This window comes from Ovis canadensis, chromosome 12, assembly GCF_042477335.2.
Source record: "Ovis canadensis isolate MfBH-ARS-UI-01 breed Bighorn chromosome 12, ARS-UI_OviCan_v2, whole genome shotgun sequence".
Lineage (NCBI taxonomy): Eukaryota > Metazoa > Chordata > Mammalia > Artiodactyla > Bovidae > Ovis > Ovis canadensis.
In genome coordinates, this window is record NC_091256.1 from 54,114,720 (window position 1) to 54,142,150 (window position 27,431).

Sequence of the window (27,431 nt, forward strand, 5' to 3'; positions counted from 1 at the left end):
GACATGAGTCTGAACAAACTCAGGGAGATAGGGATGAACAGAGAAGCTGCAGTTCAAGGGATCGCAATGAGTCGGACTGCGTTAGTGACTAAATAACAACAACAATGATGTGATACTTATAACATTCCAATGAAGTAGGTACTATTATTATCCCCTCCTTTTTTTGGCGGGGGAAGGCATGTGGGATCTTAGTTCCCTGACCAGGGATCAAACACATGCCCCCTGCAGTACAAGTGTAGTCTTAACCACTGGACCACCAGGAAAGTCCCCTGTCATCTCTTTTTTAGCAGATGAGGAAACTGAAGCTGCAAGAGGCTGATCAACTTGCTCAAGATCTCAGTTTGTGTAACAACCTTGACTCTGAAAGTTCATGCTCTTAACCACTACACAGACTTACAATGGTACATTATCTACTGGCAGACATTTAAAAGAGGCCCATGTGTTCAGAGTGCCTTTGGCTCATGGTACTTCTTGTTAGCCACTTAAGTTTCATCTGACCCTGCATTTTCCTTACCTAGCTGGAGAGCTCTCTGGACTCTCATCCCAAGTCCAAGTTGAAGTGTCCTAAACTCCTCCAGCTGCCAGATAGTATCTATCTGGTTTTCCAGTTATGACTCCCAGTTCTGAGGTTACATTCCCCAACGGTCTCTCCTGTGATGACCTATTTAACGTTCATTCCTTTTTCCAATTTCTTCTCCTCTCTTCCCAACCTCCCTCCAGGCTTGGATTCTATTTTTGTTTGAGAAGTGGATCCTAAACCAATTTATCTTGCCTATGCACTAGAAATACTTTTTCATTACCCACTAACTAAACAAGAACCCAAAGTACGTAAGAAAACTCTCAACACAGAGCCTCTGAATCAGATTAAGTCACCATGAAAGAGCAGGCAAATATTAATACAATGCACATATGGAGAGGCCTTTCCTTCACTGCTTCTAAAATTACACACACTAAAACCAACACAAATGCCTAAATAGAACATCTTATTATCATCATCAAAATTAGGGTACAAACACAGGGAGATGTTTATTCAGCAACATCGTCAAAAGATAAAAGGCGTATATTCCCCAATTTTGTTTTCTGTGGCACTGACCCTAATTATTTGCCACTGGGAGATCCATATCATTCCCAAACGTTGACACTTCCACCCATATTCACATATCAAAAATTAGAGCTAATTTTATTAATATAACACTTACTTACTTTTACAACGGAAGTTCTGTGAATCCAAAGCGTTTTGCAAAGTAGGCTATTGGAACCATTCCAACTTGTGTGTCAACAGTCTTTCCTAAGTTGAACTTGGAACAGTGGTTTCACATACAAACTGTAACCCTGAAAAGACAACTTACTGTGATAAGCAAGAAATTCTATGATCGGACAGATAATTCATTTTGGTGGAGTTCTATGGTAATCTTGGAAGTTTATCCTGAGTGATAGAAACAATTATTTTTAAAGACAAAACCGGAGAAACAATTTCTCCGTAAACCTTGATGTTGTCCTGTGGACTAATAACTTCAAGGATATGGGCTGCGAACATCTGAGGACGGTTTTCACTTAATTTCTGAGTAACTTTTAAGAATGGTGCCAACAGCTAATAGTCTTCTCAAAAAGAGTGAGTATCAAACCGCTACCAGGAAGGTGGATCTGGTCTTTTACAGATTTGGAAAGAAGCAGTTCAGAAAAAAGAGAAGCGCCCAAGCTTCCACCTCGCTTCCACCTCGCTTCCACCAAGCCCAAGAAGCTTCTAGGAAAGAATTTAGGTTTTTTTTCAGAGTTAAGTCACCTGTTCCAAAGGCCAAAGGGAAATTTACCAAGGGTTTTGGTTCCACGGAGAGAAGCTGAAAAAATGAAGGGGCAAGACTCCTTGTCCCAAAGTTGAATGTGATCTCGCTTCAGGGACAGTTGTATTTGACCCTCAAAGAGCCTAACATCTTGGACTCGTCTATGTTGGCGGCTTTAAAAAGGAATCCTGGGCTGCCTCGGCCAGAGACAGATTCTCAACGGCTAGGTGTGGGGACTTACCACGGCTTCACCACGGCCTCACCACGTTTTCAGGGCAGAGCGGCCCGAATCCTCCGGGAGACGCTCCGCAGCCCGAACACAAATGAGGGTAACACCCACGGCCACACCCACATTGGCTCCGGGAAACCGGATGTGCGTGCGTCTGAGTGAAGTGCTTCTCCGGCAAGCTTCCGCCGAGCTCAGGTAGGCGGGGCCCCTGGCTCCTAACTCTGGAACCTTCGGGTAGGCGGAGGTGGAGAGGGGACCTCGAGAGCCCTGAGGAGGTAGTTTGATTTCTGGTCTGGGACGAGCGGAAGAGTTTTGGGGACAGCGGATTCCCGGCGACCTCTGGTGGCAGCCGGGCCTAGTCGAGCCCGCCGCCGCAGGGCCCAAATGTGGGAGCTTCAAGTTCTCCGGTGGGAAGTGGGATTTGGGGCTGTGACCGGAGCTGCTTCCTTACCGCGTCCGAATGCTTGAGGTCCGCTGCTCATTTCCAGGCAGGAAAACTTGTGCGCTCCACCTTGACTGTTTCCGTGCTTCTGGGTTGGACAGCTTCCCTCAAGGCAGGTCCGGGTGCGGGGTTCTCCTTTGTCACCCCTCTTGACTTCAGAAAAACCTGAGAACGACTGTCGGAGACACAGTCGAGAGAAAATGGGTTTCTCCCCCTTCCTCCAACCCCCTACCGCCCATTTGAAGTCTTCCTCGAAAGAGAGGTTTTGTTATATTCTCTGGCTGCCTAAGTGGAATTTTCGGGACTGCTTTAGGCCACGTTTATATATAGTAAATAAAACCACTCGTTAATCGTTTCCTTTTTCCCAGACAACTCCACCCCTAGGTGGTTTGAACTCTGAGCCTGTTTAGTCCTGATGAGAAGTTTCGCTTTCCTCAAGTTTAAGACGCTTGGAACTTCAAGAATTGGAGGTTTATGCCAATTGAGGCCGGTCAGCACTGAGCAGAGTTAAGAGTACTAAGAGACAGGTGAGCGTGAATGAGTAACTTCGTCTCCAGATTAATTTTTGAGAGTATTTTGTAGTTTTGGTAAAAGGTGCACCACCTTTATTGGATACTAGGTGGTGCCCGCGAGTTAATCTTTCTGAGCTAAATCTCAAATAATGTAGCATCAGGGTAGGGTTTTTAAAGAGTTTCTATCTTCCCTGAAATTGTTTTAAAATACCCTTACCTGGAGAAGGAAATGGCAATCCACTCCAGTACTATTGCCTGGAAAATCCCATGGACAAAGGAGCCTGGCAGGCTACAGTCCATGGGGTCGCAAAGAGCCGGACACGACTGAGCGACTTCACTTTCCTTTCACTTAGTGCCTTTATACAGTTCATTCAGTTATTGACTATCTAGTTTGTATTAAGTGCTGAAGACTCTAAGAAAGGATTCAGACTCAATTTTCTGCTCGCAGTTTACAGTCTGGAGAGGAAGACAAACCACAAGCTATAATGAAATCACATATAATTCGTCAGATATAGTGCTTAATAGAGACTAAGATGTAGAATGCAGTGGATAAAGCAGTCAATTCTCATTATTCGTTTACTTTTATTCGTTTGTTTATCCAGTACTTTCTGTCTGCCCAGCATTGTGCTAGTTGGTGGTGTGTAAAGAAAATGTAAAACCCTTATTCTCAAATAAGTCACAATCGAGTGACTGGGAGGGAACCAAGGAAGGCAGTATGGAGAAGGCGAAATTTGACCTTGAAGAATGAATGATTTGGCCTTGATAAATAGAAAAAAAAAAACAAACAAACAGGCTCAAAAGAGAAAGATGAAAGTGCATGATATGCTTTGAAACAGTGAGTAGTCCAGTGTGGTTAGACTGTAGGAAATTAAGCCTGAAAAGACACTTTATTTTACATTAGGTTTCCCTTGACTTACACTGAAAAATTCAACAGATTTAAAATAAAATTTCAATGTGTATTTCCAGGAGAAATTATACATGAGACATAGTTACAGTAAATTACTTTCTGGCTAACCTATTATACATGAACTAAGCTATAATAAATTACACTTCTGGCTATAATGTAGTTCATTTATGTTTACATATTCATGATTGTAGATGATTTCAGCCAATTTTTTAAAATACAGTAAAAAAATATGCAGTAGTAAGTCTAGCTTTTCACTGACTGTATCCTGTTTTGAATATCATATAAGGAATCTCCTTCATTAAAGTTCCACATGTGGAATCACTTGGAAATGATTAAGTGTAGGAAAATTTTAAGTGCTTTCAAAAGTTACCCTGAAAGAAAGAAAGTGAAAGTTGCTCAGTCTTGTCCAACTCTTTTCGACCCCATGGACTATAGAGTCCATAGAATTCTCCTGGCCAAAATACTGGAGTGGGTAGCTGTTCCCTTCTCCAGTGGATCTTCCCAAGGATTGATTCTTTACCAGCTGAGCCACCAGGGAAACCAAAAATTTACCCTAGGATTTAAGTTTTGATGAATATACCTAATATTAATGTTTCCTAAAGGGAATGTGAGTGTAATTTCTGTAAATGGAAAAACTCAAACACTATAAATGTTAAGGTAAATGCATGCAATATCAATACACCAAATCAGGAGCTTTCCTATACCTTAGCAATAATCAGAAATTGTAATAACAGGGACTTCCTTGGTGGTCCAGTGGCTAAGATTGTACTCACAATGCAAAGGCTCTGAATTCAATCCCTGATTAGGGAACTAGATCTCACAGGCTGCAACTAAGATCTCACATGCTGCAACAAAGACCTGGCACAGCCAAATAAATAAATATTTAAAAAAAAAATAGAGAAACTGTAATAACAAAACCACTATTTCCAATATTAACAAAAAATACAAAATGTCTAAGAACAGCCAGTGTTCAAAGCCTTTGTGAGTAATGCTTTTTTTTTTTTTTAACTAAAGACCATGAAAGAAAGCCTAGGTAATTGGAGAGATATATTGCTTAATTGAAAGATTCAAATTTCAAGGATTCAGGTTTTATCGATATTAATTTTAATGTAACTCTTGTCAAAATTTCAGTTGAATTTTGGGAACTAGTTGTCAAACTGATTCTTAAATTTATTTATAAGAGAAAATGTACAAGAATAGCCAAGAATTTGGAGGAAAAAACCCACAATAATAAAAGTAACTCCTTATCAGTCATCTGTATACACAAACTTTAAAGCTGTAATAAATAGCAAAGTAATGCCTTAGGACCAGAATATTGTCAATGAAACAGAGTCTGTTTCTATTGAATCTCAAAGGTAGCATAAATAAATACCAGTAGAACAGTTTTGGGGCAGTTAGTTATCCATTTGAAAGAAAATTAAAGATCCCTATTTCACAGCACTAACAACAACAACAAAAAACTGTGGATGCTTAAAGAGCTCAATGTAAAAAAATATCTATAAAAGTCTTACAATACAAAATAGTATATTTTTTGGAATTCCTGGTGGCCCAGTGCTTAGGACTCAGTGCTTTCACTGCCAGGGCTCAGGTTCAATCCCTGGTTGGAGAACTAAGATCTTGCAAATTCTGTGGCACAGACCCCTCTGCCCCTCCCCCCCCCCAAAACCAAAATAGTATATATTTGAAAATCTTGTAGGGTTAGAGCCTGCTTTCATGGGACACAAAACTAAGAAGACATAGAGAGGATAGGTTTGGCCATTAAAAATAATAATTTACCATAACAAAAAACACCATAGGTAAAATTTTAAATTAGGAGATAAGAGGTAATATTTGCAACATAAAAACAAAAGACTGTATATCCATATTATATGAATCAGTAAGAGAAAGATAATCCCATAGAAAAATGGGCACATTTCCAGAGAAGAAATTCATATCAAAAGTTGTTCATGCCTACAAGTCATTAGGTAAATGTACACAAAGGTCAACAAGATAACACTAGGAGAATTCTGAGTCCTGGAGTGTACTTACTAAGAATGAAAAAGGATGTTAAAATGAATCTTGTGGAGCAGAGGCACACCTGATCTGTTTCCTTATGAAGCTGTCTTTTCATCTATCAAATTTGTTTAGTAAGATAGATCAATAGTTAAAACTTCTGATTAATTTGTCAAGTCAATTAAGACTGCCAGGCATTTTTGTGGGGGTGTTTATATGAATTTAAACTTTTCTGTTTCTTTGCACAGCTATCTTCCCCACACCTGTAGCTCAGAAAGAGTATAATCTAGTTTAAATTACACTGCTATATTGAATCATTTCAAATAACCAGTACTGCATGTGGGTTTATTGTTCTCCTTAGAGATTAAAATGGCTTCCAGAGGAAAGACAGAGACAAGCAAACTAAAGCAGAATTTAGAAGAACAGTTGGATAGACTAATGCAGCAATTACAAGATCTGGAGGAATGCAGGTAATAGTATAATTGTATACTGCTATGCTGTAAAATGGCGTTTTTCTCTATAGTTAGATTATAAGCTCTGTGTGTGCAGTCCTATGTGTGATTCTGATTTCCCCTGTAATGTTCTTCACAGTGCTTTGTCTGCTGGACAACTAAATTCAGTATAGGTTTTAGAGTTAAAGAGCAAGTCTTTAGCTTAATTACAAAGTGAGTGTGAACTTGGGCAAAATGCTTAACCACCTTGAGTTTCCGTTTCCCCAAGTGTGAAATGGAAATAATAACACCCATCTTGTCTTCAGTATTTAAAGTAGCCCTGCCTTGTATCAAACTGAAAAAGTATTACTTGAACTTTCTGGTGTGTGCTCTCACCATTAACTGCTCAAAGGTCTAAGATTGCTCATTGCCTTTTTAATAACCTTGAAGATTGTTGTAAACATTACAGATGAAGAGACTGACTTAATGCTTGGCCCAAAGCAAATGTTTATTAAATGGCTTGTTTGGAGTCCCCAGATGGCAAGTGGTGCATTGTTGTTGTATTTCAAAGTACATAAAATTTTATCCACCATTAATATTTTGATGGCTCTGAAGGGGCGGGTGGGCTAGAGAACAGTTGTGCTGGTGGTGGTGATAGTGGATGAGCTTCCTCACCCAGAAAAATCTTCAGCTAGCCTTTTCCCTGATAGGGAATCACAGAGTAGGTAACGAAACTCCCTCAGCACCTGTATGGAAATGACGTTCTCTGGCTCTCCGACAGTAGGAGATCAAACCAGTCAATCCTAAAGAAAATCAACCCTGAATATTTACTGAAAGGACTGATGCTGTGTAGCTGAAGCTCTAATACTTTGGTCACCTGATGGGAAGAGCCAACTCATTGGAAGAGACCCTGATGTTGAGAAAGATTAAGAGTGGGAGAAGAAGAGGGAAGCAGAGGGTGAGATGATTGGATGGTATCACCAACTCAGTAGATATGAGTTTGAGCAAACTCTGGGAGATGGTGAAGGACAGGGAAGCCTGGCATGCTGCAGTCCATGGGGTTGCAAAGAGTTGGACATGAGTTAGTGACTGAACAATGATGATGATGATAATTATGGCTATTTATTAAATACCTATTTTATACCAAGAACTTTTCATATTTAATGCAAGGAAGGTACTATCATCTGCAGCTTATAAATAAACTGAGTCTTGGCTAGTTAAATATCTTATATTTAACTAAGGTTATACCTAAGGTTATACCATTGATTCAGAGACTGTCTAAAAGGAAGTTATATAGTTTGTTAAGCATGCCTCACTTTGGTAAAAAAAACAAACAAACAAAAAAAACAACAAGGTTATCAGTGTTGCAGGATAATGCCCACAGTAGTATCTGAACATATCCATTAGATGTATTTTTGATATATTTCCTTTCAGCCTTTTTTCCACCAACATATTTTTTGTATATATATATATGTATTTGAAACCTTGGTGTATAAATACTGATTTTTTTTTGTCTTCTCTTGAAACTCTATATTTTTTGGTATTATGTCCATTATACTTCAGAGAGGAACTTGATACAGATGAATATGAAGAAACCAAAAAGGAAACTCTGGAGCAACTAAGTGAATTTAATGATTCACTGAAGAAAATTATGTCCGGAAATATGACTTTGGTCGATGAACTAAGTGGAATGCAACTGGTAAGCATAATTTACTTACATTGATGACACAATTTGTTGTTTGTTTTCTCAGTAAATATATTTAAAATATTAATAGAAAATATACCCTGTTGAGGGCTTAACTTCTGGAGGAATGTCTGCTAAGTCACTTCAGTCGTGTCCGACTCTGTGCGACCCCAGAGACGGCAGCCTACCAGGCTCCCCCGTTCCTGGGATTCTCCAGGCAAGAACATTGGAGTGGGTTGCCATTTCCTTCTCCAGTGCATAAAAGTGAAAAGTGAAAGTGAAGTCGCTCAGTCATATCCGACTCCCAGCGACCCCATGGACTGCAGCCTACCAGGCTCCTCCGTCCATGGGATTCTCCAGGCAAGAGTGCTACTGATGGATAAAACAGCATTTGCTTCCAGATCTTCATCTAGTTGTTTGTTTTACTCCAGTGACTTGCATGGAAATAGCAAATGGAAATTAAAGTTGTAACAGTATTTGATGAACAAAGAAGACCTATTAAAAATTGAAGACCCATCAGTCAAATATTGTAATATTTGATTTGTTGAACTTTTTTTTTTTTAAACCTTCTTGTATTTCTAGGCTATTCAGGCAGCTATCAGCCAGGCCTTTAAAACCCCAGAGGTCATCAGATTATTTGCAAAGAAACAACCAGGTCAGCTTCGGACAAGGTTAGCAGAGGTAAAGTTTCTTTCAGTTGAGCTAATCACTTTGTGTATTTCTTTTCTCAGCCCAAGAATTTGCTCAGTGTGATGTTCTGAAGTTTAAAACTTGGTCAGTTGAAAATGTACAACAGCAAGAGTGAACCCTAATGTAAAGTATAGACTGTGGGTGATTATGATGTGTCAGTGTTTGTTCATCAGTTGGAACAAATATACACTCTGATAGGGGATGTTTATAACGGGGCGACTGTGCATGAGTGGGGGAGGCAAGGGATGTATGAGGAATCTCTGTACCTTTTGCTCAATTAACTGTGAACCTAAAACCGCTCTAAAAAGTAGTCTTATTTTAAAAAATTGGTCAGTTGATTTTAGAGCTACAACCCACAGTTTCCTGATAAAATTAATCCTTTATTGATAACAAATACAGAGGTTTAAACAGCATATGGCAGTTGAAATTGGTACTGACTGCCTCTACCAAGACGCCACGTTTAAAGTTTTACTATTTAATTCTGGAGCTCTGAATTGAAATCCCATCTAGCATTCATTAGCAGCACCAGTGCTTATGCGTGTGTGGCCTTCCCTATCTAAGAATTTCAAACATCCTTGTAAACCTGATACTTGAAGAAGTCTGTTTATAGTCATGAATATAATTAAGATGTTAATAAGTTATATGCAGCCATTGGTAATTTATTTATTTATTTTTTTTTTTTAATTTTTAGTTTTTTATTTTTTAAATTTTAAAATCTTTAATTCTTACATGCATTCCCAAACATGAACCCCCCTCCCACCTCCCTCCCCAGAACATCTTTCTGGGTCATCCCCATGCACCAGCCCCAAGCATGCTGCATCCTGCGTCAGACATAGACTGGCGATTCAATTCACATGATAGTATACATGTTAGAATGTCATTCTCCCAAATCATCCCACCCTCTCCCTCTCCCTCTGAGTCCAAAAGTCCATTATACACATCTGTGTCTCTTTCCCTGTCTTGCATACAGGGTCATCATTGCCATCTTCCTAAATTCCATATATATGTGTTAGTATACTGTATTGGTGTTTTTCTTTCTGGCTTACTTCACTCTGTATAATCGGCTCCAGTTTCATCCATCTCATCAGAACTGATTCAAATGAATTCTTTTTAACGGCTGAGTAATACTCCATTGTGTATATGTACCACAGCTTTCTTATCCATTCATCTGCTGATGGACATCTAGGTTGTTTCCATGTCCTGGCTATTATAAACAGTGCTGCGATGAACATTGGGGTACATGTGTCTCTTTCAATTCTGGTTTCCTCGGTGTGTATGCCCAGAAGTGGGATTGCTGGGTCATAAGGTAGTTCTATTTGCAATTTTTTAAGGAATCTCCACACTGTTCTCCATAGTGGCTGTACTAGTTTGCATTCCTACCAACAGTGTAGGAGGGTTCCCTTTTCTCCACACCCTCTCCAGCATTTATTGCTTGCAGATTTTTGGATCGCAGCCATTCTGACTGGTGTGAAGTGGTACCTCATTGTGGTTTTGATTTGCATTTCTCTAATAATGAGTGATGTTGAGCATCTTTTCATGTGTTTGTTAGCCATCCGTATGTCTTCTTTGGAGAAATGTCTATTTAGTTCTTTGGCCCATTTTTTGATTGGGTCGTTTATTTTTCTGGAGTTGAGCTGCAGAAGTTGCTTGTATATTTTTGAGATTAGTTGTTTGTCAGTTGCTTCATTTGCTATTATTTTCTCCCATTCAGATGGCTGTCTTTTCACCTTGCTTATATTTTCCTTTGTTGTGCAGAAGCTTTTAATTTTAATTAGATCCCATTTGTTTATTTTTGCTTTTATTTCCAGAATTCTGGGAGGTGGATCATAGAGGATCCTGCTGTGATTTATGTCTGAGAGTGTTTTGCCTATGTTCTCCTCTAGGAGTTTTATAGTTTCTGATCTTACATTTAGATCTTTAATCCATTTTGAGTTTATTTTTGTGTGCGGTGTTAGAAAGTGATCTAGTTTCATTCTTTTACAAGTGGTTGACCAGTTTTCCCAGCACCACTTGTTAAAGAGATTGTCTTTACTCCATTGTATATTCTTGCCTCCTTTGTCAAAGATAAGGTGTCCATATGTGTGTGGATTTATCTCTAGGCTTTCTATTTTGTTCCATTGATCTATATGTCTGTCTTTGTGCCAGTACCATACTGTCTTGATGACTGTGGCTTTGTAGTAGAGCCTGAAGTCAGGCAAGTTGATTCCTCCAGCTCCATTCTTCTTTCTCAAGATTGCTTTGGCTATTCGAGGTTTTTTGTATTTCCATACAAAGCTTGAAGTTATTTGTTCTAGTTCTGTGAAAAATGCAGCCATTGGTAATTTAATAGCCTAGTGATTAAGAGCATGGACTTGGGACAGATCAGCTGAATTTGTACCCCTGTTCTACTATGGACATATGTGATGTTGGCGGAGTTCTCTTCTTCGGTCTCTTTTGCTGTTTCCCCATTTGTAAAAAGGCAGTAATGATACGTCTTCTGGTTGTTATGCGGTTTAAATGGAGTAATATGTGTATGTGCACTATTACTAATGCAGTTTCTATGTACATAGAATAATACCAAGGCATAGTACATGCTGTCCATGTTTCTGGTGGTAGAGGTGATATTTAATCGAAGTTCCGGGGGACCTGTAACCAGTTGTCTCTTTCAGGCCTGTACACCATGCTTCAGTGTAATGAAATGGAGTTCTTAGAGGTAGCTCCTCTTTAAAGGAAGCTGTTGACCTATTAATTCCTTAGTAGAGTTTGTAACTAAGACCATGGTGATGATTAGTACCAAGAAATATTAGAACTGTGTGAGAACATTCCTATCATGTTTACCTTGAATTGTTTCTATAGTTTTTTTATAATATTAATCAGTAAAGGATCTTTTCTTAAAGAAGTAGATCTAAAAAGCTTGATTTTATGCAAAGAATGTTTTTAACTTAAATACCATATGCTTCACATTCATCTGTTATAGATGGATAGAGATCTCATGGTAGGAAAGCTGGAAAGAGACCTGTATACTCAACAGAAAGTGGAGATACTTACAGCTCTCAGGAAACTTGGAGAGAAGGTATCTGTATTTAATTGAATATTAGGTATAAGGAAAATGTGGGAAGTGTTTGATATAGAACCCCCGCCCCTGCTGGTTTCTTGGCTTGCGGGATCTTAGTTCCTGGAGCTAGAACCTGTGCCCCCTGCAGTGGAAGCGTGGAGTCTTTAACCACTGGACCGCCAGGGAAGTCCCTAGTATATAGCTTCTTGATCTGTAATTTAGTTTGTGGTCCTATGACATTCTTAACAGTGGTTCCTAGAACCACTTGTTAACATCTGAACTCAGTCCTTTGGGCTTTGTCTTGTTTGTTTAGCTGACTGCAGATGATGAGAACTTCTTGTCAGCAAATGCAGGTGCTATTCTCAGCCAATTTGAGAAAGTCTCTACAGACCTTGGTGAGTACTCTTGTATTTCTGAAAGCTGGACGTAAATTATTGCTTCAGATTGACAGATGGTGTGGGTGAGATAAAATGATGGTCTTTTCTTGAGTTAGCAATGAAACCAGAATTATTTTCTCTATAAACCTCTTTTAATGGGTTTATTTCCCAATACTTTTTAAATAAAAATAATCAAGTTAGTATAGCTTAATGTTTTAAAAACATTTGTAAGCTAAATGTAAATATAAAAGTAAATTAAGATTTTATAGGTTCTATTTCATACCTGAATTAAAGTGTCTGTAACCAATAAATTGCCTGTGTAGCTGAGCTGTTTGTGCAAGGGAAGGAAATTGGGATGGCAGTGGGAAGGTTTAGGGATAATGCACCAATAATAGAAGCTCATTTTATTTCCTATTTTAGTATCAATGTGATAGGTTTTCCTTTCTTTACCTGGAACTGTAAATGCATTTGAAATGACATCTTTGTTTATTATGTGTCTTTCTCCTTAGGCTCTGGAGACAAAGTTCTTGCTCTGGCAAGTTTTGAGGTTGAAAAAACGAAAAAATGATATGGTGTGAAAGCTTGGGAGATTGATCACATTCTTATTGTAAATGGTATTTTTCCTCTGGGGAGTTTGAGTTATGGCAGAGAAGTCAAGAGATTCATGAAATGTATACATAACCTAAGAAAAGGTGACAGAAAAACGTACTCATTGCTTTTGTTTATGCCCTTCGTCATTGTGCTTTGTGTAGGGATACACACTTCAGTCATTCTGGCCTTGTTGGGATGGAAGGCCTCATGAACCTTGTTCATTATAGTTTGTCTGTTAAAGAGAAAACAGTGTCTCTGCCTGTTTTTATTAAACCTCTCTGCTCTTAAGTGCTGATAGTAAATGAAAAGATGTGAAGTGACAGTTCTTTTCTGCTCATAATTTATCCCCATTTGTTGGAGTAAATAATGTAGCAACATCAATAGACCTCATATATGTTCATAGCATTTTAGAGTTCTATGTGATCTTAGAAATCATTTTCATGTTACATACAAGGAAAATGAGGCTCAGAAAGAGCAAGTGACTTGTTTGTAGTCTTATTAGAGACAGAGCTGGGGATAAGACTTGGGTGTCCTGTCAGTGTAATGTCCATTGAGTTTTATTTGTTTATTTTGTGCTACTTTTAAAAAATAATTAAGACGTATTTGTACAAGTCTGTGTTTATGAAAATTCAGTGTCCCAATAAGTTGTCACTGAGGGACTATTCTCCAGCCTGTAACCTCTCAGTATGAATGGTGCCCATTGTGTCTCTGAGTTTTGAGCTTGGAACAATGGGAGCCCTGTTGCGAGTCTCCTGAGGTGACTTAACCTCCTGTGTTGTTTCACCAGGGAAGCAATTGGAAGTGGCAGCTCGAGGCCCTCCCTGTGTGTGACCTCACCACCCAGAGGGTGGTGACTGTAAACTACTATTTACTCTTCAGTTTTTGGAGAAACACAAAATAAGTTCCAAGGAGTAGCCAGTTTCTCGCTCCTGAGTGTTTAGTCTCTCTGCACACTCAAATATGTGGATTTTCACATACGTATGTACGTCAGCTTGTTTCCCAGGCTCTGGCCACTTTATATTCTTACATGTTTTTCTCAGTATTCTTTTTCTTTTTAAAATGAAAAACATTCTTAAAATGTTTAAAGCTTCTTATATACTGTAAAATCTAGGTGCTCTGCCAACTGGACAAATTAGGGGAACTCAGCTATATTAATGCCTTATATGGAACTTGTAATGGGTAATTTTTTATGTATTGGTTTATGATGATCCAAAACTCATTAAATTGTGACAAACTAAGGAAAAGCAGATTACCTGCTATTTGTTTAGGGCTTTGCGGTCAGTCATCATCATTTCATTATTCTGTGTGTTCTTTTTAACCAAAGTGAAATTCACATGACATAAAATTCACCATTTTAAAGCGTACAATTGAGTACACTCACAGTGCTGTGTGGTGATCACCATTATCTAGTCCAGAACATTTTCATCACCCCCAAGGGAGCCCCATCCTTACTAAGCAGTTACTCACTCCTCCAGCAATCACTCATCCACTTCCTATCTCTGTGAATTTACCTATTCTGGACATTTGGTATAAATGGTATTATATAGTATGGGACCGTTTGTGTCTGGCCTCTTTCACTGAGCATACTGTTTTTGAGGTTAATCCACATTGTCGCATGTATCAGTGCTTCGCTCATTTTTAATGGTTGAAAATACTTGCTTGTGTGGGTACCATATTGTGTTTATCCATTTATCTCTTGATGGACATTGTGTTTTTTCTCCACTTTTTGGCTGTTGTGAATGGTGCTGCTGCTAGCTCAGTTGGTAAAGAATTTGCCTGCAGTGCAGGAGACCTGGGTTCGATTTCTAGGTCGGGAAAATCCCCTGGAGAAGGAAATGGCAGCCGACTCCAGTATCCTTCCCTGGAGAATCCCATGGACAGAGGAGCCTGGGAGGTTACAGTCTGTGAGGTAGCAAGAGTTGGACACGACTTAGCAACTAAACTACCACTACAATGAACGTTAATGCATAAGTATTTGTTTGAATACCTACTTTCACTTCTTTTGGGTATGTACCTAGGAACAGAATTGCTCTTTTGGGTGTTTGGGGTTTTTTTTTAAATTCATAGCAATATTTTCCCTTCCCTTTCAGTAGTAGTAGGACAAGGAAAATTGGAAGTATTTTATATTTGAAAGGGGCCTAAATAAATCTGGAGTCCTTAAACTTTGGTTTCCCTTAAACTTTCTGTAAGACTAACCTAAGTGAAATATTTTGGCATTAATCACAATAATGTATTCATTTTGTAAGGAATGACTACTACTCAATTTAAAATTAATCTTCCTTTGATAGTGGCCAGGTTTGCAGTGCCTAGCAAGACACTGTCAGTCAGGGCCGTGTGACCTATGGTAGGTTACTTAATCTTTTTGAGCCTAATTTTTCTCTTCAGTTGAGTGGGAGCTACCCACTATATAGGATTACTGTGCATTGTCCTCTCTTTGTTAATATAGAAAGATGTTTTACATTGGAGCTAATCTACCATTTAAGTTTTTTCAAGAGCCATATGATATATTTTGTTTCACAAATTTGGTATCAGTTTAATTTGAAAAGTGAATACTTTGAAAAGTCTGTTTAATAACTGTAGTTATTAAATTACTTGTAAAGTATGTTTATATTCATATTTTGCTGTATTTAATCTTCTGGTTTTTTAGACCGCTTGGGAGGTCTCAGACTGCAATAACTAATTAGGTCAAGCTAATATTTTAATGAAAGAATACCTGCATTTATCAAAAAACTGGGGTTGCCACAGAAGTAAATTCTAGTGATCAAGTGCCCAACCTGGCTGTTTAAGGAAATATAATTTGAAACAATTTCTGTTTCAATGTTTAGCTTTTTTTTAAACCTGGTGAGTGGTTAAGTTAGGTATTCTAGGTGGGTGGTAGAAGAAGGAATCAAGCATTAGAATGAGTTATCCCCAGGAATGAGTTGGAGTTGGAACAGATGGATTTTTAACTTTGGTTGTTAGGCCTCTTATTGAAGACGCTCAGCCAGAGAACGATCATCTAAGGCAAAATGAAAGACTGAGCAAATCCACTGTTAGAAGAGTGTCTTATTACAGGGAATGGTGGATAGTTTGAAAGTATTACAGCAAAAATAAACCTGGACCATTTTGCCTGGAGCTTTTCAACCACTTTCCTGTCCATTTTTTTCTTATTCTAGTCATTACCAAGACCAAAAAACACTCTTTGCTTCTGAAAATGTTTTTCAGGCATTAATATGTAAATTTAAACTGTTAGCATTCCCACAGACCCCCATGAATAAGCTGTAATTGCTTCCAGTCTGTGTAGCCTTGGAATTAAACTGAGGAAACTAGTATTTAGTATATTCATTAAGTTGGAAAAAGTAGGTTAGAAATACGGTTCTACTAGGTATGGCCTTTTGACACCCTCACTCTCTTTTTGAAAGCCCCTCTCCCTGTTCACACTAACAGCAAAGCGGAGACACTGAGCTGCTGAAGGGACCTGAAAACAAGGGGTCAGTGGCATTCTTGAGAGTTCGCAGTGGAAAGTCCATGCTGTTCCAGGCAGAGGGACCACTGGAGAGGTTTGAGGCTGTCAGTTTGTAGCTTCCTAATGCTTGGTTGTTTTCCTCTGAGAACATCAGATTCCTTGCAGCCTCAGACAATGGACAACCATTGAAAATAAACAAGTAAAAATATTTTCCATAAAGGAGGTCAAGGAGAGCCACCAGTTTTCTTTTGAATTAAAAAAGAAGAAGATAATGCTAGTAAAAATTCTTATTAAGATTATGCATCAGTCACAGGTCCTCTGCCCCAAATGCTGGTAACTGTGACCGTGAACTTCTGAAGCCTTCCCAGAAGAACTTCTGATTGTGTGTTTCTGTCATAATTTCATTACATGGTTTAAAAGTTTGTCATCTTAACTGTCTGTTTACTCCAAAATGTCTTAGTAGTTCAAGTACTGTTTTTTTGGTTACTGCTAAATTGTCATATATACATGGGACTTTTCTTTCCTGTAAGAAAGAGTTCAATGATTTTTTTTTTTTTCCCACTTTTGGCTTTTGTGGTAACTAGATTCTTTAGGCCTGGCCTTAATTCCCACAGTATTCATAAACTAGGCCAAGTTGAAAACTGAGGCAGTGACCCTTGATGATAGTCAGAGATAAGTAATTTAGGTAAAAGCAGATATTTGGCCTAGATTAGACTATACGTGATTGCCTTAATCCTATGGTTGACCATGTTTTTAGAAAATGTGGTGGGTTTTTTTTTTTTACTTCATCTTTCAAAAAGATTTTTTTTTCTGGCTGCCCTCCTCAGCATGCAGGCTCTTAGTTCCCCAAATTGGGGTCGAACCCATGCCCCCTGCAGTAGATATGCAGAGTCCTAACCACTGGAGTGCCCAGGAATTCCCTTAATTTTTTTTTTTAAACTTTGTTAACACCTCAAATTTTACACCAAGTTTATTCTAGGTCTTGGTAAATTATACCTTAGATTTGATTTATAAAGCTTTGAGCTTATAAATCAATTATACTTCAGTAAAAATAAATAAATTTTTTAAAGACAGCAGAACTGTAAGAAGCAGTAAGTCTGGCATCCTGTGTCAGTGCTTGGAAGAGAGCCACCCACCAATCAGGAAAGTTCACTTTAAACTCTTGGAAGCAAGAAATAAACTTCTATTGTGTTTGAACGACCAAAACAAACAAAAGCTTCTGGGCTTTTTCTTTTATTTAAATATTTTTGTTTCATAGTTACCCAGGAGATGAGCATTTGTAATTTTGGAGCGGACAGGCAAAATCTTAGTCCCTTAGCCTCAGCCTCGTGGCGTTTCTTTTCATCCTGCCTTCCAGAAGTGTGCACTGTTTATTCCTCTGCAAGAAAATATGAGCAAGTAAAAGAGTACATGCAGACAGAACCTAAATGTGCTTTTCACTCTCAGGAAGGAAAACGTAGACTCTTGTCTCTAACCTGTGCGCTTGGGGTAGAGATGAGGGATGTGAGTGTGTACTCGTGTGTGTGCCTGCCTCCAGGGAGCCTGACTGCTCCCACAGTGCTGGCTCAGATGACTGCCCATGGTGCTGCTCTTGCCAGAGAGGGTGGTTGATTATGCCAGGTTAATTTTGTTACAAAGTACTGGACAGATTGTGGATACTAGGCCCTTTTGGTTTGAAAAACCCAAAATGTACTTTTTCCTGGTGAGAATTAGGTCTTGAAAGTGAAGAGAATGTGCTTTAGAGAAATCTTAACAGTAATTCCTATGTGGAAGCCAGGATAGATTCTTCTATCTGCTCCCTCGTCTGATTGTGATGTTGTCTATTCTTCATCACACATTTATTGAGTGCTGATACATGACAGGCATTACCTAGCTCTTTTTTGTTAAATTTTCTAAAATATATATTGGATAGAGTCTTTAAAAAATAAGACTCTTAAGTGTTTATATGGTAACAGAGGTTTAGATGTCAGACTGTATCACCAAGAGATTTATTTTATAATGATAAAATCGTGTTTTAAATAGACCTAAATCTCCACCCAGTCTGTTACTCTGTTTTAGTTGGATGGGTCCTTAGAATCATTATTTCAGATGTGTATTCACATATTGTAAGAAGGATTACACTTGGAAATAATTCTGATCTGTACAATTTGAACTAAATGATCTCTTTCATCTATATTTACCTCATTTTAAAATCTATCTTGTAGGGAGTTAAGTGGTTTTCTAGTGACTTTCACTGCTGTGGGCCTGGGTTCAGTCCCTGGTGAGGGAATTAAGATCCTGCAAGCTGCGCAGAGGGGCAAAATACTAAAATTATAAAATCAAGTCATTAAAATGCATATCTCACTAAAATACAGTTGATCCTTGGACAATGTGGGGGTTGCACCGTCTGTGCAATTGAAAATCCATGTATAACTTGACAGTCAGCCCTTGGTAACCATGGTTCCACATCCATGCATTCAGCCAACCACAGATTGTGTAGTACTGTACTATGTATTTAGTAAAAGAAATCTGGGTATAAGTTGACCCACACAGTTCAAACCCATGTTGTTCAAAGGTTAAGTTGTTTTGGAGAATATTGAATGGAGAGAAAGTGAGAATACTCCTATAGGGGAGGAAAAAATATCTTTCCTCTACTTTTTTGTGTTCTTGACTGGTACCCCTATAACAAAGGCAGATTAACAGGAGAAAAGCATACAGATTTATTTCCTGTAAGTGTTATGTGACATGGGAGCCTTCATAAGGAAATGGAAGACCCAGAGAAGCCATTAAACCTGAGTGTTTTCATGCTAGATTTGTTGATGAGTGAAAAGTCTTGGGAAAATGTGATAGAACAGAGGTGAGCTAAGTGTAATAAACTGAGAGAAACAGCCGTATCTGTTTGTTCCAATTGTTTTATGTTTCGTCTTCAAAGGTAAGGATGCTCCTTCCTTCCAGGTGTTGGGGAGGGTACATCTCATATGAGGGTTTTGTGACCTGCTTCATGGGAAGGTCAAAAGTATTATTCATGCCATTTCTCAAGTTCCTTCAGCTTAAAATATTCAATCTGCAAAGGTGCCATATCGTGGGATGGTGTGTCCTCTGAACCCTGTCACTGCATTTCTAGTCCTAATTGTGCCACTCTTTCATATTTAACTTTGGCCCCAGTTTGTTAAGTCACCTCTATATATTCACGTAGATACTTTGTGAAGGATGGTTATTAAATGTCTAAATTGCTTTGAAGCTACAGTATAAGGAACTGTATGAAATTAAATAATGCCATTTTCATTAAAATTATATAAAATTTTTAAATATACATTTTAAGAATACTAAGTAAAATGGAGGTGTTTTTGTTTGCTTTGGGGCTTCCCTGGTGGCTCAGATGGTAAAGAATCTGCCTCTAATGCTGGTGACCAGGGTTTGATCCCTGGGCCAGGAAGATCCCCTGGAGAAGGGAATGGCTACCCACTCCAGTATTCTTGCATGGAGAATCCCATAGACAGAGGAGCCTGGTGGGCTACAGTTCATGTGTGTTTGGTTTGGCTAAGGGCAGCTTGTATTCATATCTAGATATTTGAAGTAGGAGGAAATTAAAATCATAAATTAACTAGGAGTATCTAATGTGGGAAAAGCCTACAATTCTGTTTCTCCTGTCTTTTCCTTTTCTTGGATGTGAGGTAAATCACCTTTTCTAAGTTTCCTTTAATGATATAATTTGTGCTAAAGAGATCTTGTAATAACCCAAGACATTCTAGTGAAAGGTTGTTAACTGGATTTGTGGGAATTTGTGTGTTAATATGATAGTCTGTCTCCATAGGGTGTCATTAGCAGCAGAAGTGGAAGGCAAATTACAACCATCCCCTTTATCTTTTCCAGACACTGCAGCCCCTTCAGCATGCTGTTTCTATATATCTTCTTTGAAAAGAAATTAAGTGGAAATTGCCTGCTCAAAGTTGCTTTAAAAAGTCACGCATGTCACCTGTATGCTAGCTTGAGGATTCCTACCTCTTCCCTATGAGCATGTCTTCTGCTCTGTTCTAAGAAAGCTTTTTCACTTATTAGTAAAAAATAAGTGTCCTTTTCTGTTCTATCTGTAGTTAGCCACCAATTAGTAAAGATGAGCAGAAACACTCCCATGCTGAGCACTGTGCTAGGGGCATAGAAGAGGCTGACACCACTTCGTGATGCGAGCTCTGTGAGCGCCTTTTTATCTCCCAGGAGGGATCCTCAATAGGTTTGGGCTGCCCCCTGGAGCCTGTAGCTATTTCCGTCTAACTCCTCATTAAAGTCAATCCAAGATACTGCTAAAGCCTTTGGATTCTTTAAGTGAATTGCCTCCACTTGAATTCAGCTAAAAATGCTTCACTTTCACTCCCCAGGGCTGCTTCCAAGCTGCATGAACTCTCCTCTCCTCAGCCTCACACCCCACCAAAAATATTGATGTCCACACAGCAAGACTAGCTTCTTATTAGAGATCCAGGACTGTTGCTGTGAATGTGTGCCTAACTGTAAGAAGAGAAAAAAGAATGAATCCTAGTTAAATCTGAGCACAAAAATGTGACATAAATCAGGACTTGGGGGGGGGGGGGGACAGATTTGCTTTCCTCTCAAATAATTTTTTTTAAGAAAAAATGCACCAAAAAACCCCATACCCCCCAAAATAAATTAGATCTAAAAATTGATGAGAGTACATAGCACTATGCCAGACTTTTCCATTGTAAACTGAGTTTCTACTATGCCTTTCTAAACTGATAATATTATATAGTTTTATATTCTATTCTTTTTGCCTTTTCATACTGTCTATGGGGTTCTCCAGGCAAGAATACTGGAGAGGTTGCCATTTCCTTTTCCAGTGGACCACGTTTTGTCCGAACTCTTCACTCTGACCCGTCCATCTGGAGTGGCCCTGCAAGGCATGGCTTACAGCTTCATTGAGTTATGCAAGCCCCTTCACAAGGTTGTGATCCATGATCAAACCTGTCATTCCTAAAGGAAATCAACCCTGAATATTCATTGGAAGGACCAATGCTGGGAAAGATTGAAGGCAGGAGGAGAAAGGGGTGATAGAAGATGAGATGATTGGATGGCATCACCAACTCAATGGACATGAATTTGAGCAAACTCAACCACATCATGCGAAGAGTTGACTCATTGGAAAAGACTCTGATGCTGGGAGGGATTTGGGGGAGAAGGAAAAGGGGACGACAGAGGATGAGATAGCTAGATGGCATCACCGACTCAATGGACGTGAGTTTGAGTGAACTCTAGGAGATGGTGATGGACAGGGAGGCCTTGCGTGCTGTGATTCATGGGGTCTCAAAGAGTCGGACATGACTGAGCAACTGAACTGAAATTTGAGATGGTAGAGGACAGAGGAGCCTGGCATGCTGCATCCGAGTTGGACACGACTTAGTGACCAAACAACAATATATTCTATCCAGTAAAGTCTTTGGCAAAATGAAACCAATTGTTTGGGGACTAAGGCAAGGTGGATTAGGATGGGGAAAGCAGTAGATTCTACAAATTTATTTTCCATGCTTACTCCTTGGAAGGAAAGTTATGACCAACCTAGATAGCATATTCAAAAGCAGAGACATTACTTTGCCAACAAAGGTCTGTCAAGTCAAGGCTATGGTTTTTCCTGTAGTCATGTATGGATGTGAGAGTTGGACTGTGAAGAAGGCTGAGTGCCGAAGAATTGATGCTTTTGAACTGTGATATTGGAGAAGACTCTTGAGAGTCCCTTGGACTGCAGGGAGATCCAACCAGTCCATTCTAAAGGAGATCAGTCCTGGGTGTTCTTTGGAAGGAATAATGCTAACGCTGAAACTTCAGTACTTTGGCCACCTCATGCGAAGAGTTGACTCATTGGAAAAGACTGATGCTGGGAGGGATTGGGGGCAGGAGGAGAAGGGGATCACAAAGGATGAGATGGCTGGATGGCATCACCAACTCGATGGACATGAGTTTGGGTGAACTCTGGGAGTTGGTGATGGACACGTAGGCCTGGTGTGCTGCAGTTCATGGGGTCGCAGAGTCGGATATGACTGAGCTTCTGGACTAAAGCATGGAAAATACCTTGATCATATCTGCTTTGATATATTGGAGTATCACTCGACAAGTATTTATTCAGATCTTTTTCCCTTGAGGTAGAATACACCGCCTTATCTTGCAGTTTTGGGCCTGGCCATTAGACTGAATTTGACAAATGGGATGTTTATGGAGATGTCTTTAGCATGCTCACACAGTTTGACTTGGGGCCCTTGCTCTTCTGTTCATCTTGAGAGGGAAGTGCCCTGTATGGCCTCTGGTTCAAGGAGAATAAGCCGATATAGAGCAGATTTAATCCCAGTCTGCCGCTAAACCCTGTTGATTTCAGCCTCACCCCACAGAGTCACAGTCAACCCACAGCCTGAAGCACACCCACACCAGCCAATTTGCTGACCCCGGAACAAAAGCCACAAATGCTTGCTAAGCCACTGAGTTTCGAGGTGGGTTTTTATGCAGCACGCACTCACTAATATGCCATTCTTATTCCACTTGAGTCCATTCTCCTTGCAGAAACCATAGTCATCTATTTAAGTACAAATCAAACCATGTTATATCGTTGTTTAAACCTTTGGGGAATGAATTCTAAATGTTCAGCATGACCTATAAATTCTTGCATGAGAGGGGCCTGACCTCATTCCCCATCACTCTGCATTCTAGTCACCAGCCTTCTCTCTCAGTAATTTAATCTCACCACCCTCTCATTCTTCCTGATGACCTTGTTATGGGCTGGTTCCACTGTGTGCTATCCTTTTTCTCTACTCTTTGCTTAGTTAACTCCTACTTATACTTCAGGTGTAAGCTTAAATGTTATTTTCCAAAGAACTTCCAAAGGAAGCTCTCCCTGACCCTAATACAAGGTGGTGGTTGTGGTTTAGTGACTAAGTCATATCCGACTCTTTGCAACCCCATGGACGGTAGCCCACCAGGCTCCTCTGTCCATGGGATTTCCCAGCAAGAATACTGGAGTGGGTTGCCATTTCCTTCTCCAGGGGATCTTCCTGACCGAGGAATTGAGCTCATGTCTCTGGAAAATCCTATGGAGGAGCCTGGTAGGCTACCGTCCATGGGGTCACAAAGAGTCGGACACGACTGAGTGACTTCACTCACTTTTGAATTGGCAGGTGGATTTTTAACCCCCAAGCCACTAGTTCCCAATTATATGGCCTCAGAGCCCTTTGTATTTCAGCTTTTAGCACTTAACTATAATTGCAATGAATTATTGAAGTGTGTAATTCATTGTTCTATGTCTCACCCGTCATGAGGGCAAGGACAACATGTGTCTGATTTACTGCATTATCCCCTGCTTAGAACAGTGACCTGTAATTGGCTAAAGCGACTAGGCTTGAACAAAAGTCGGGATACATAATAGCTCACATGTGAAATGTTAATGAAGTTCTGAATCAGTTCAAATGAAACGTCCTGTAGGAAACTAGTGAAAGGTAATGTGAATATTGGAACAAGGTCAGAAAAAGACACCTGCAAGGAAAACACAGTCTCTCCTTAGTCACAGAGCCAGGTTAGCTACAGTAATAATGAGCATTAAATCTCTAAATGTTAGTGAATTAGAAATGAAAACTTGATTTTAAGAGGAAATGTCACTAGCTGCCAGGGAATTGATAATTTGCAAAGGCTGCACTGCAGAACTACCAATGAGTTTCAAATAAATGGAGATCACCCAAGAATTTAAAAATAAGATCAAACTGTGCCTTTTAGGGCTCTTAACTTTTTAAAATAGTGTCACAGCTTATATAATAGGAAGAAACTGTTCTAGGTATCCTGATATATCCAAAGAAAAAGTAAAACCTACCAGAAATGACACAATATTTGGCGAAAAAAATTATTTTATTTTTTGGTTGCGCTTGGTGGCATGCAGGATCTTATTTCCCTGACCAGGGATTGAACCCATGCCCCCTGCAGTGGAAGCGCAGTGTCTTAACCATTGGACCACCAGGAAAGTCCCAACAGTGTTTGAAATTTGAAGTGAATATCTCATGAAGGTTTCAGTACAGAGAAAAGATGGATGGAGCTTCAGCTTAGATAGTCAAGTGTCCTTAGTGTGTATGAGCAAGAAAGACGTATTTCGAGGGGAGACTTGGGACTCACAGCTTCAGGATTCACTAGAATCTGTGAAGACCTGGCTGAGCCTCCTGTCACTTGCTGGCCTGTGATGCCATCAGAGAGGACAGGCTGTGGCAGCCACTTCATATTCCAGTTTGTCAGCAATGTATACAAGTATAACCTAAGTTGTCTTTTCCTTTTTGTAAGGGAAAAAAAGTGGTAGAGGATTTTTAAAGATTTCTTTAGCTGTTAAGTAGTTTGGTCTATCTCCCTTGGCTCTATAGCCTGTCCTAATTAAAATGACTTCAGCAGAAGCTCCTAGAAGGCAGCTTCCTTCTTTTCCCTTTTGCCGCCTGTGTTGGCTCTCATGTTCTTTGCTTAAATAATTAATAATCATTAGTGTCTGTTATGCAGCGTGTGGGAGAAGAGTGGATAATCTTGGATCCCGGGACATTTGCACTCTGCCTGTCCCCTTTGCATAAGCTTTCATGTGAGGCTCTTCATTAGCTGGCACCACCGGGGTGTAGATTTGCTGCCCTCAGCCTTTTAGTGTTTATTAACTAAAAAAAAAAAAAAAAAGCCCCATCCAGTTCACCAGCTGGAGACAAATATTGCTGATGGGAAGTAATTTCCCAGAAGAACAGTTATGAAGAAAGTGAGGAGCGGGGTGTGGAGAAAAGAAAACCACAAAGTTCATTTAGATTGAGCAACCTCTGCTGGACCCAAATGCAAAATCTAAATGTCTGTCACATCACTGCAAATTCTGACCTCAGTCTGACAAATAGCAAACAGCTAAACATACGAGTGTGTAACAGGAGGGTTTATACTCTCAGGTAGGTTTGAAAATTTCTACTCAGAACAGTGAAGGGCAGGCACAGAGCTACAAATATTTGATAATAACAGGCCCCACTACTTGTTAGCAACAATAAGCTGGTGGTCCAAAGGGTGAGGAAAGAATTGCTTGTCAGGGACAATCTTTTAAGTCACACCTAAATAAACTGATAGCATTGCAACATCTACAGATATGAAATCCATTGATTTGTGCTTGGGGGGAAAGATAGCTGTTTTGTCATTTATTCCCAGAGAGTAGAGACTCTTTGATTTTAGGGTTGGTAATTTTTTATACTTAGTTGGACAGTAACCAGCAAGGGGAATAAAAGGTGATAAATGAACTGGGAGAAGAGTGGATATTCTTGGATCCCAGGATCCAAGGCTAATAGGCTGAATATTTGGATCCAAACTGAGGCCTTGTGTTGTTTTCTCTTTACTAGATGATTAGAACCTTTGAGGCTACACAGACAAAATACTTTTACAAGACATGTTGGTCTGTTAAAACATTCAGCCAAAGAAATGAATGATTGTTTATTTACATTGTTCCCAAGCACAGTACAAGCAAGGTCCCGTGACGTGGGAAACCTGCACTGTAGGTATCAGATGCTGCAGGAACCAACATTCTGGGGATAGGTTGGCAATGAGCCAGATGTTCACAGCTGCACATACCCCACTCATGACCCAAAATATGTATACCCACTGGTCTACAAAATGCTTTCATCATGGCCTTTAATAATTCCTTATTATCTCCAAAGTAAAATTAGATAAGTTACTTGCCCAGGCAAAAAGGAGAGTGACGCACAGCTGCAGCATGCTTTGTCTGAGGTGTGTGCTTAGCCTTGGTCACTGTCCGCAGAGAAGTTAGAGTTGTGTTACATGTAAACAGGATAACAAACTTCTGTATTACTGGAAATTATTGGTGTTTAAAATTTGGTTTTCAAAACACATAGAGTTGGTTCTTATTTTTCCTTTCCTAAAAAATCTCTTCTTTATTCTCTTCCTTTCTCTCAAATTCTTACCTTGTGCCTTCTCAACCTGTAGTCAGGAGGCCCCCTTATGGAGTATAATTTGAGGACCACTGTTGCCATAACTACTTCAAACTGTTTTCTTTCCCTGTATCCTGTTGATGCTCCACTGTTGTTTCATACTTGGCCTGAAAATTTTACTGTTAGAGTTATCCCTTTGGTATAGAAGGGGCAACACAAAGCTTTTGGTCTTCCCTGGTGGCTCAGACGGTAAAGAATCCACCTGCAATGCAGGAGACCTGGGTTCAGTCCAAGGGTTGGGGGAAGATCCCCCAGAGGAGGAAATGGCAACCTGCTCCAGTATTCTTCCCTGGATAATTCCATGGACAGAGGAGCCTGGCAGGTTACGGTCCATGGGGTCACAAAGAGTCAGACACGCCTGAGCGACTGACACTTTGACTTTCATAGAGGACAGAGATTTTTTCCTCCAGAAAGCAACTGTTTAAAGATATACATAGGACTTCCCTGGTGGTCTAGTGGTTAAGAATCCATCTGCCAATGCAGGAGACACGGATTTGATCCCTGATCCAGAAATACTCCACATGCTGTGGGACAACTAAGCCCACAGGCCACAACTCTTGAGCCCAAGCTCTGAAGCCCATGTTCTGCAACAGGAGAAATCACATAAATGAGCCTGTGCACCACAACTAGAGAGTAGCCCTTGCCCACTGCAACTAGAGAAAGCCCACGAGCAGCAACGAAGACCCAGTGCAGCCAAAAACAAATAAATAGATAATTAATATACCATAAAAAGATATATCTATGTCAAGGAATGCAGAGAGACCTTCCCGAAAGCTGAAAAAATAAAAATATAGACTCATGAACTTAGTGAAGAATGAGAAGAGGGTTGGGAGCACTGGAGTCTCAGATGGAGATGGGGAAATAGGAGTGGCTATCAGTGGAGGGAAAGTTCTGGGTGCAGTCTTTACATGTTTGTTTACTCATGCAATAATATTTGTTGAGCATCTACACATGCTGTGCTAGGTAGGAGTGATTCACAGTGACTTCCTTATCCTCCTGGAATTAATGGCCCTGTTGGGACCGGGACTGGCCTAGTATAGGTCAAGAAAAGTTTCCTTTAGTTTGGGATTAGCAGATACAAAGTACTATATATAAAATAGGTAAACAACAAGGTCCTACTTTATAGCATGGGGAACTATATTCAATATCCTGCAATAAACCATAATGGAAAAGAACATGAAAAATATGTGTTGTTGTTCAGTTGCTAAGTTGTACCTGACTGTCTGCAACCCCACGGATGGCAGCATGCCAGGCTTCTCTGTCCTTCACTATCTTCCAGAGTTTCTTCGAATTCACGTCCATTGAGTCAGTGATGCTGTCTAACCATTTCATCCTCTGCCGCCCTCTATTCCTT

The 27,431-nt window shown here is 39.7% G+C and overlaps 2 protein-coding genes across 7 annotated transcripts in view; one reads left to right on the top strand and one right to left on the bottom strand.

The window, feature by feature from the left end:
• The window catches only part of NMNAT1 (nicotinamide nucleotide adenylyltransferase 1), a 57,300-nt gene that overhangs the window by 28,457 nt on the left and 1,412 nt on the right, over window positions 1-27,431 (bottom strand). Inside the window, exons 2-3 of one of the 3 annotated variants that reach the window (XM_069545733.1) lie at window positions 2,462-2,627; window positions 1,204-1,332 (exon numbers count right to left, since the gene is read on the bottom strand). The gene's annotated coding sequence lies outside the window, so the exon portion shown is untranslated. Of the gene's footprint in view, window positions 1-1,203; window positions 1,333-1,811; window positions 2,784-27,431 lie in introns of those variants that run through there. The other 2 variants (XM_069545731.1, XM_069545732.1) reach the window with 2 other exon arrangements.
• LZIC (leucine zipper and CTNNBIP1 domain containing) lies at window positions 1,296-13,914 on the top strand. Of its 4 annotated transcripts, none has more exons than XM_069545736.1 (8): window positions 1,296-2,205; window positions 2,821-2,979; window positions 6,225-6,333; window positions 7,858-7,993; window positions 8,561-8,659; window positions 11,625-11,720; window positions 12,016-12,097; window positions 12,589-13,914. In XM_069545736.1, the coding sequence occupies exons 3-8, from the start codon at window positions 6,233-6,235 to the stop codon at window positions 12,645-12,647; spliced, it is 573 nt and encodes a 190-aa protein (XP_069401837.1). In that variant the 5' UTR covers window positions 1,296-2,205; window positions 2,821-2,979; window positions 6,225-6,232; the 3' UTR covers window positions 12,648-13,914. The 4 variants fall into 4 exon arrangements, with proteins under 4 accessions (XP_069401837.1, XP_069401836.1, XP_069401839.1 ...); XM_069545735.1 differs by having other exon boundaries at window positions 2,173-2,285; XM_069545738.1 differs by having other exon boundaries at window positions 2,187-2,479.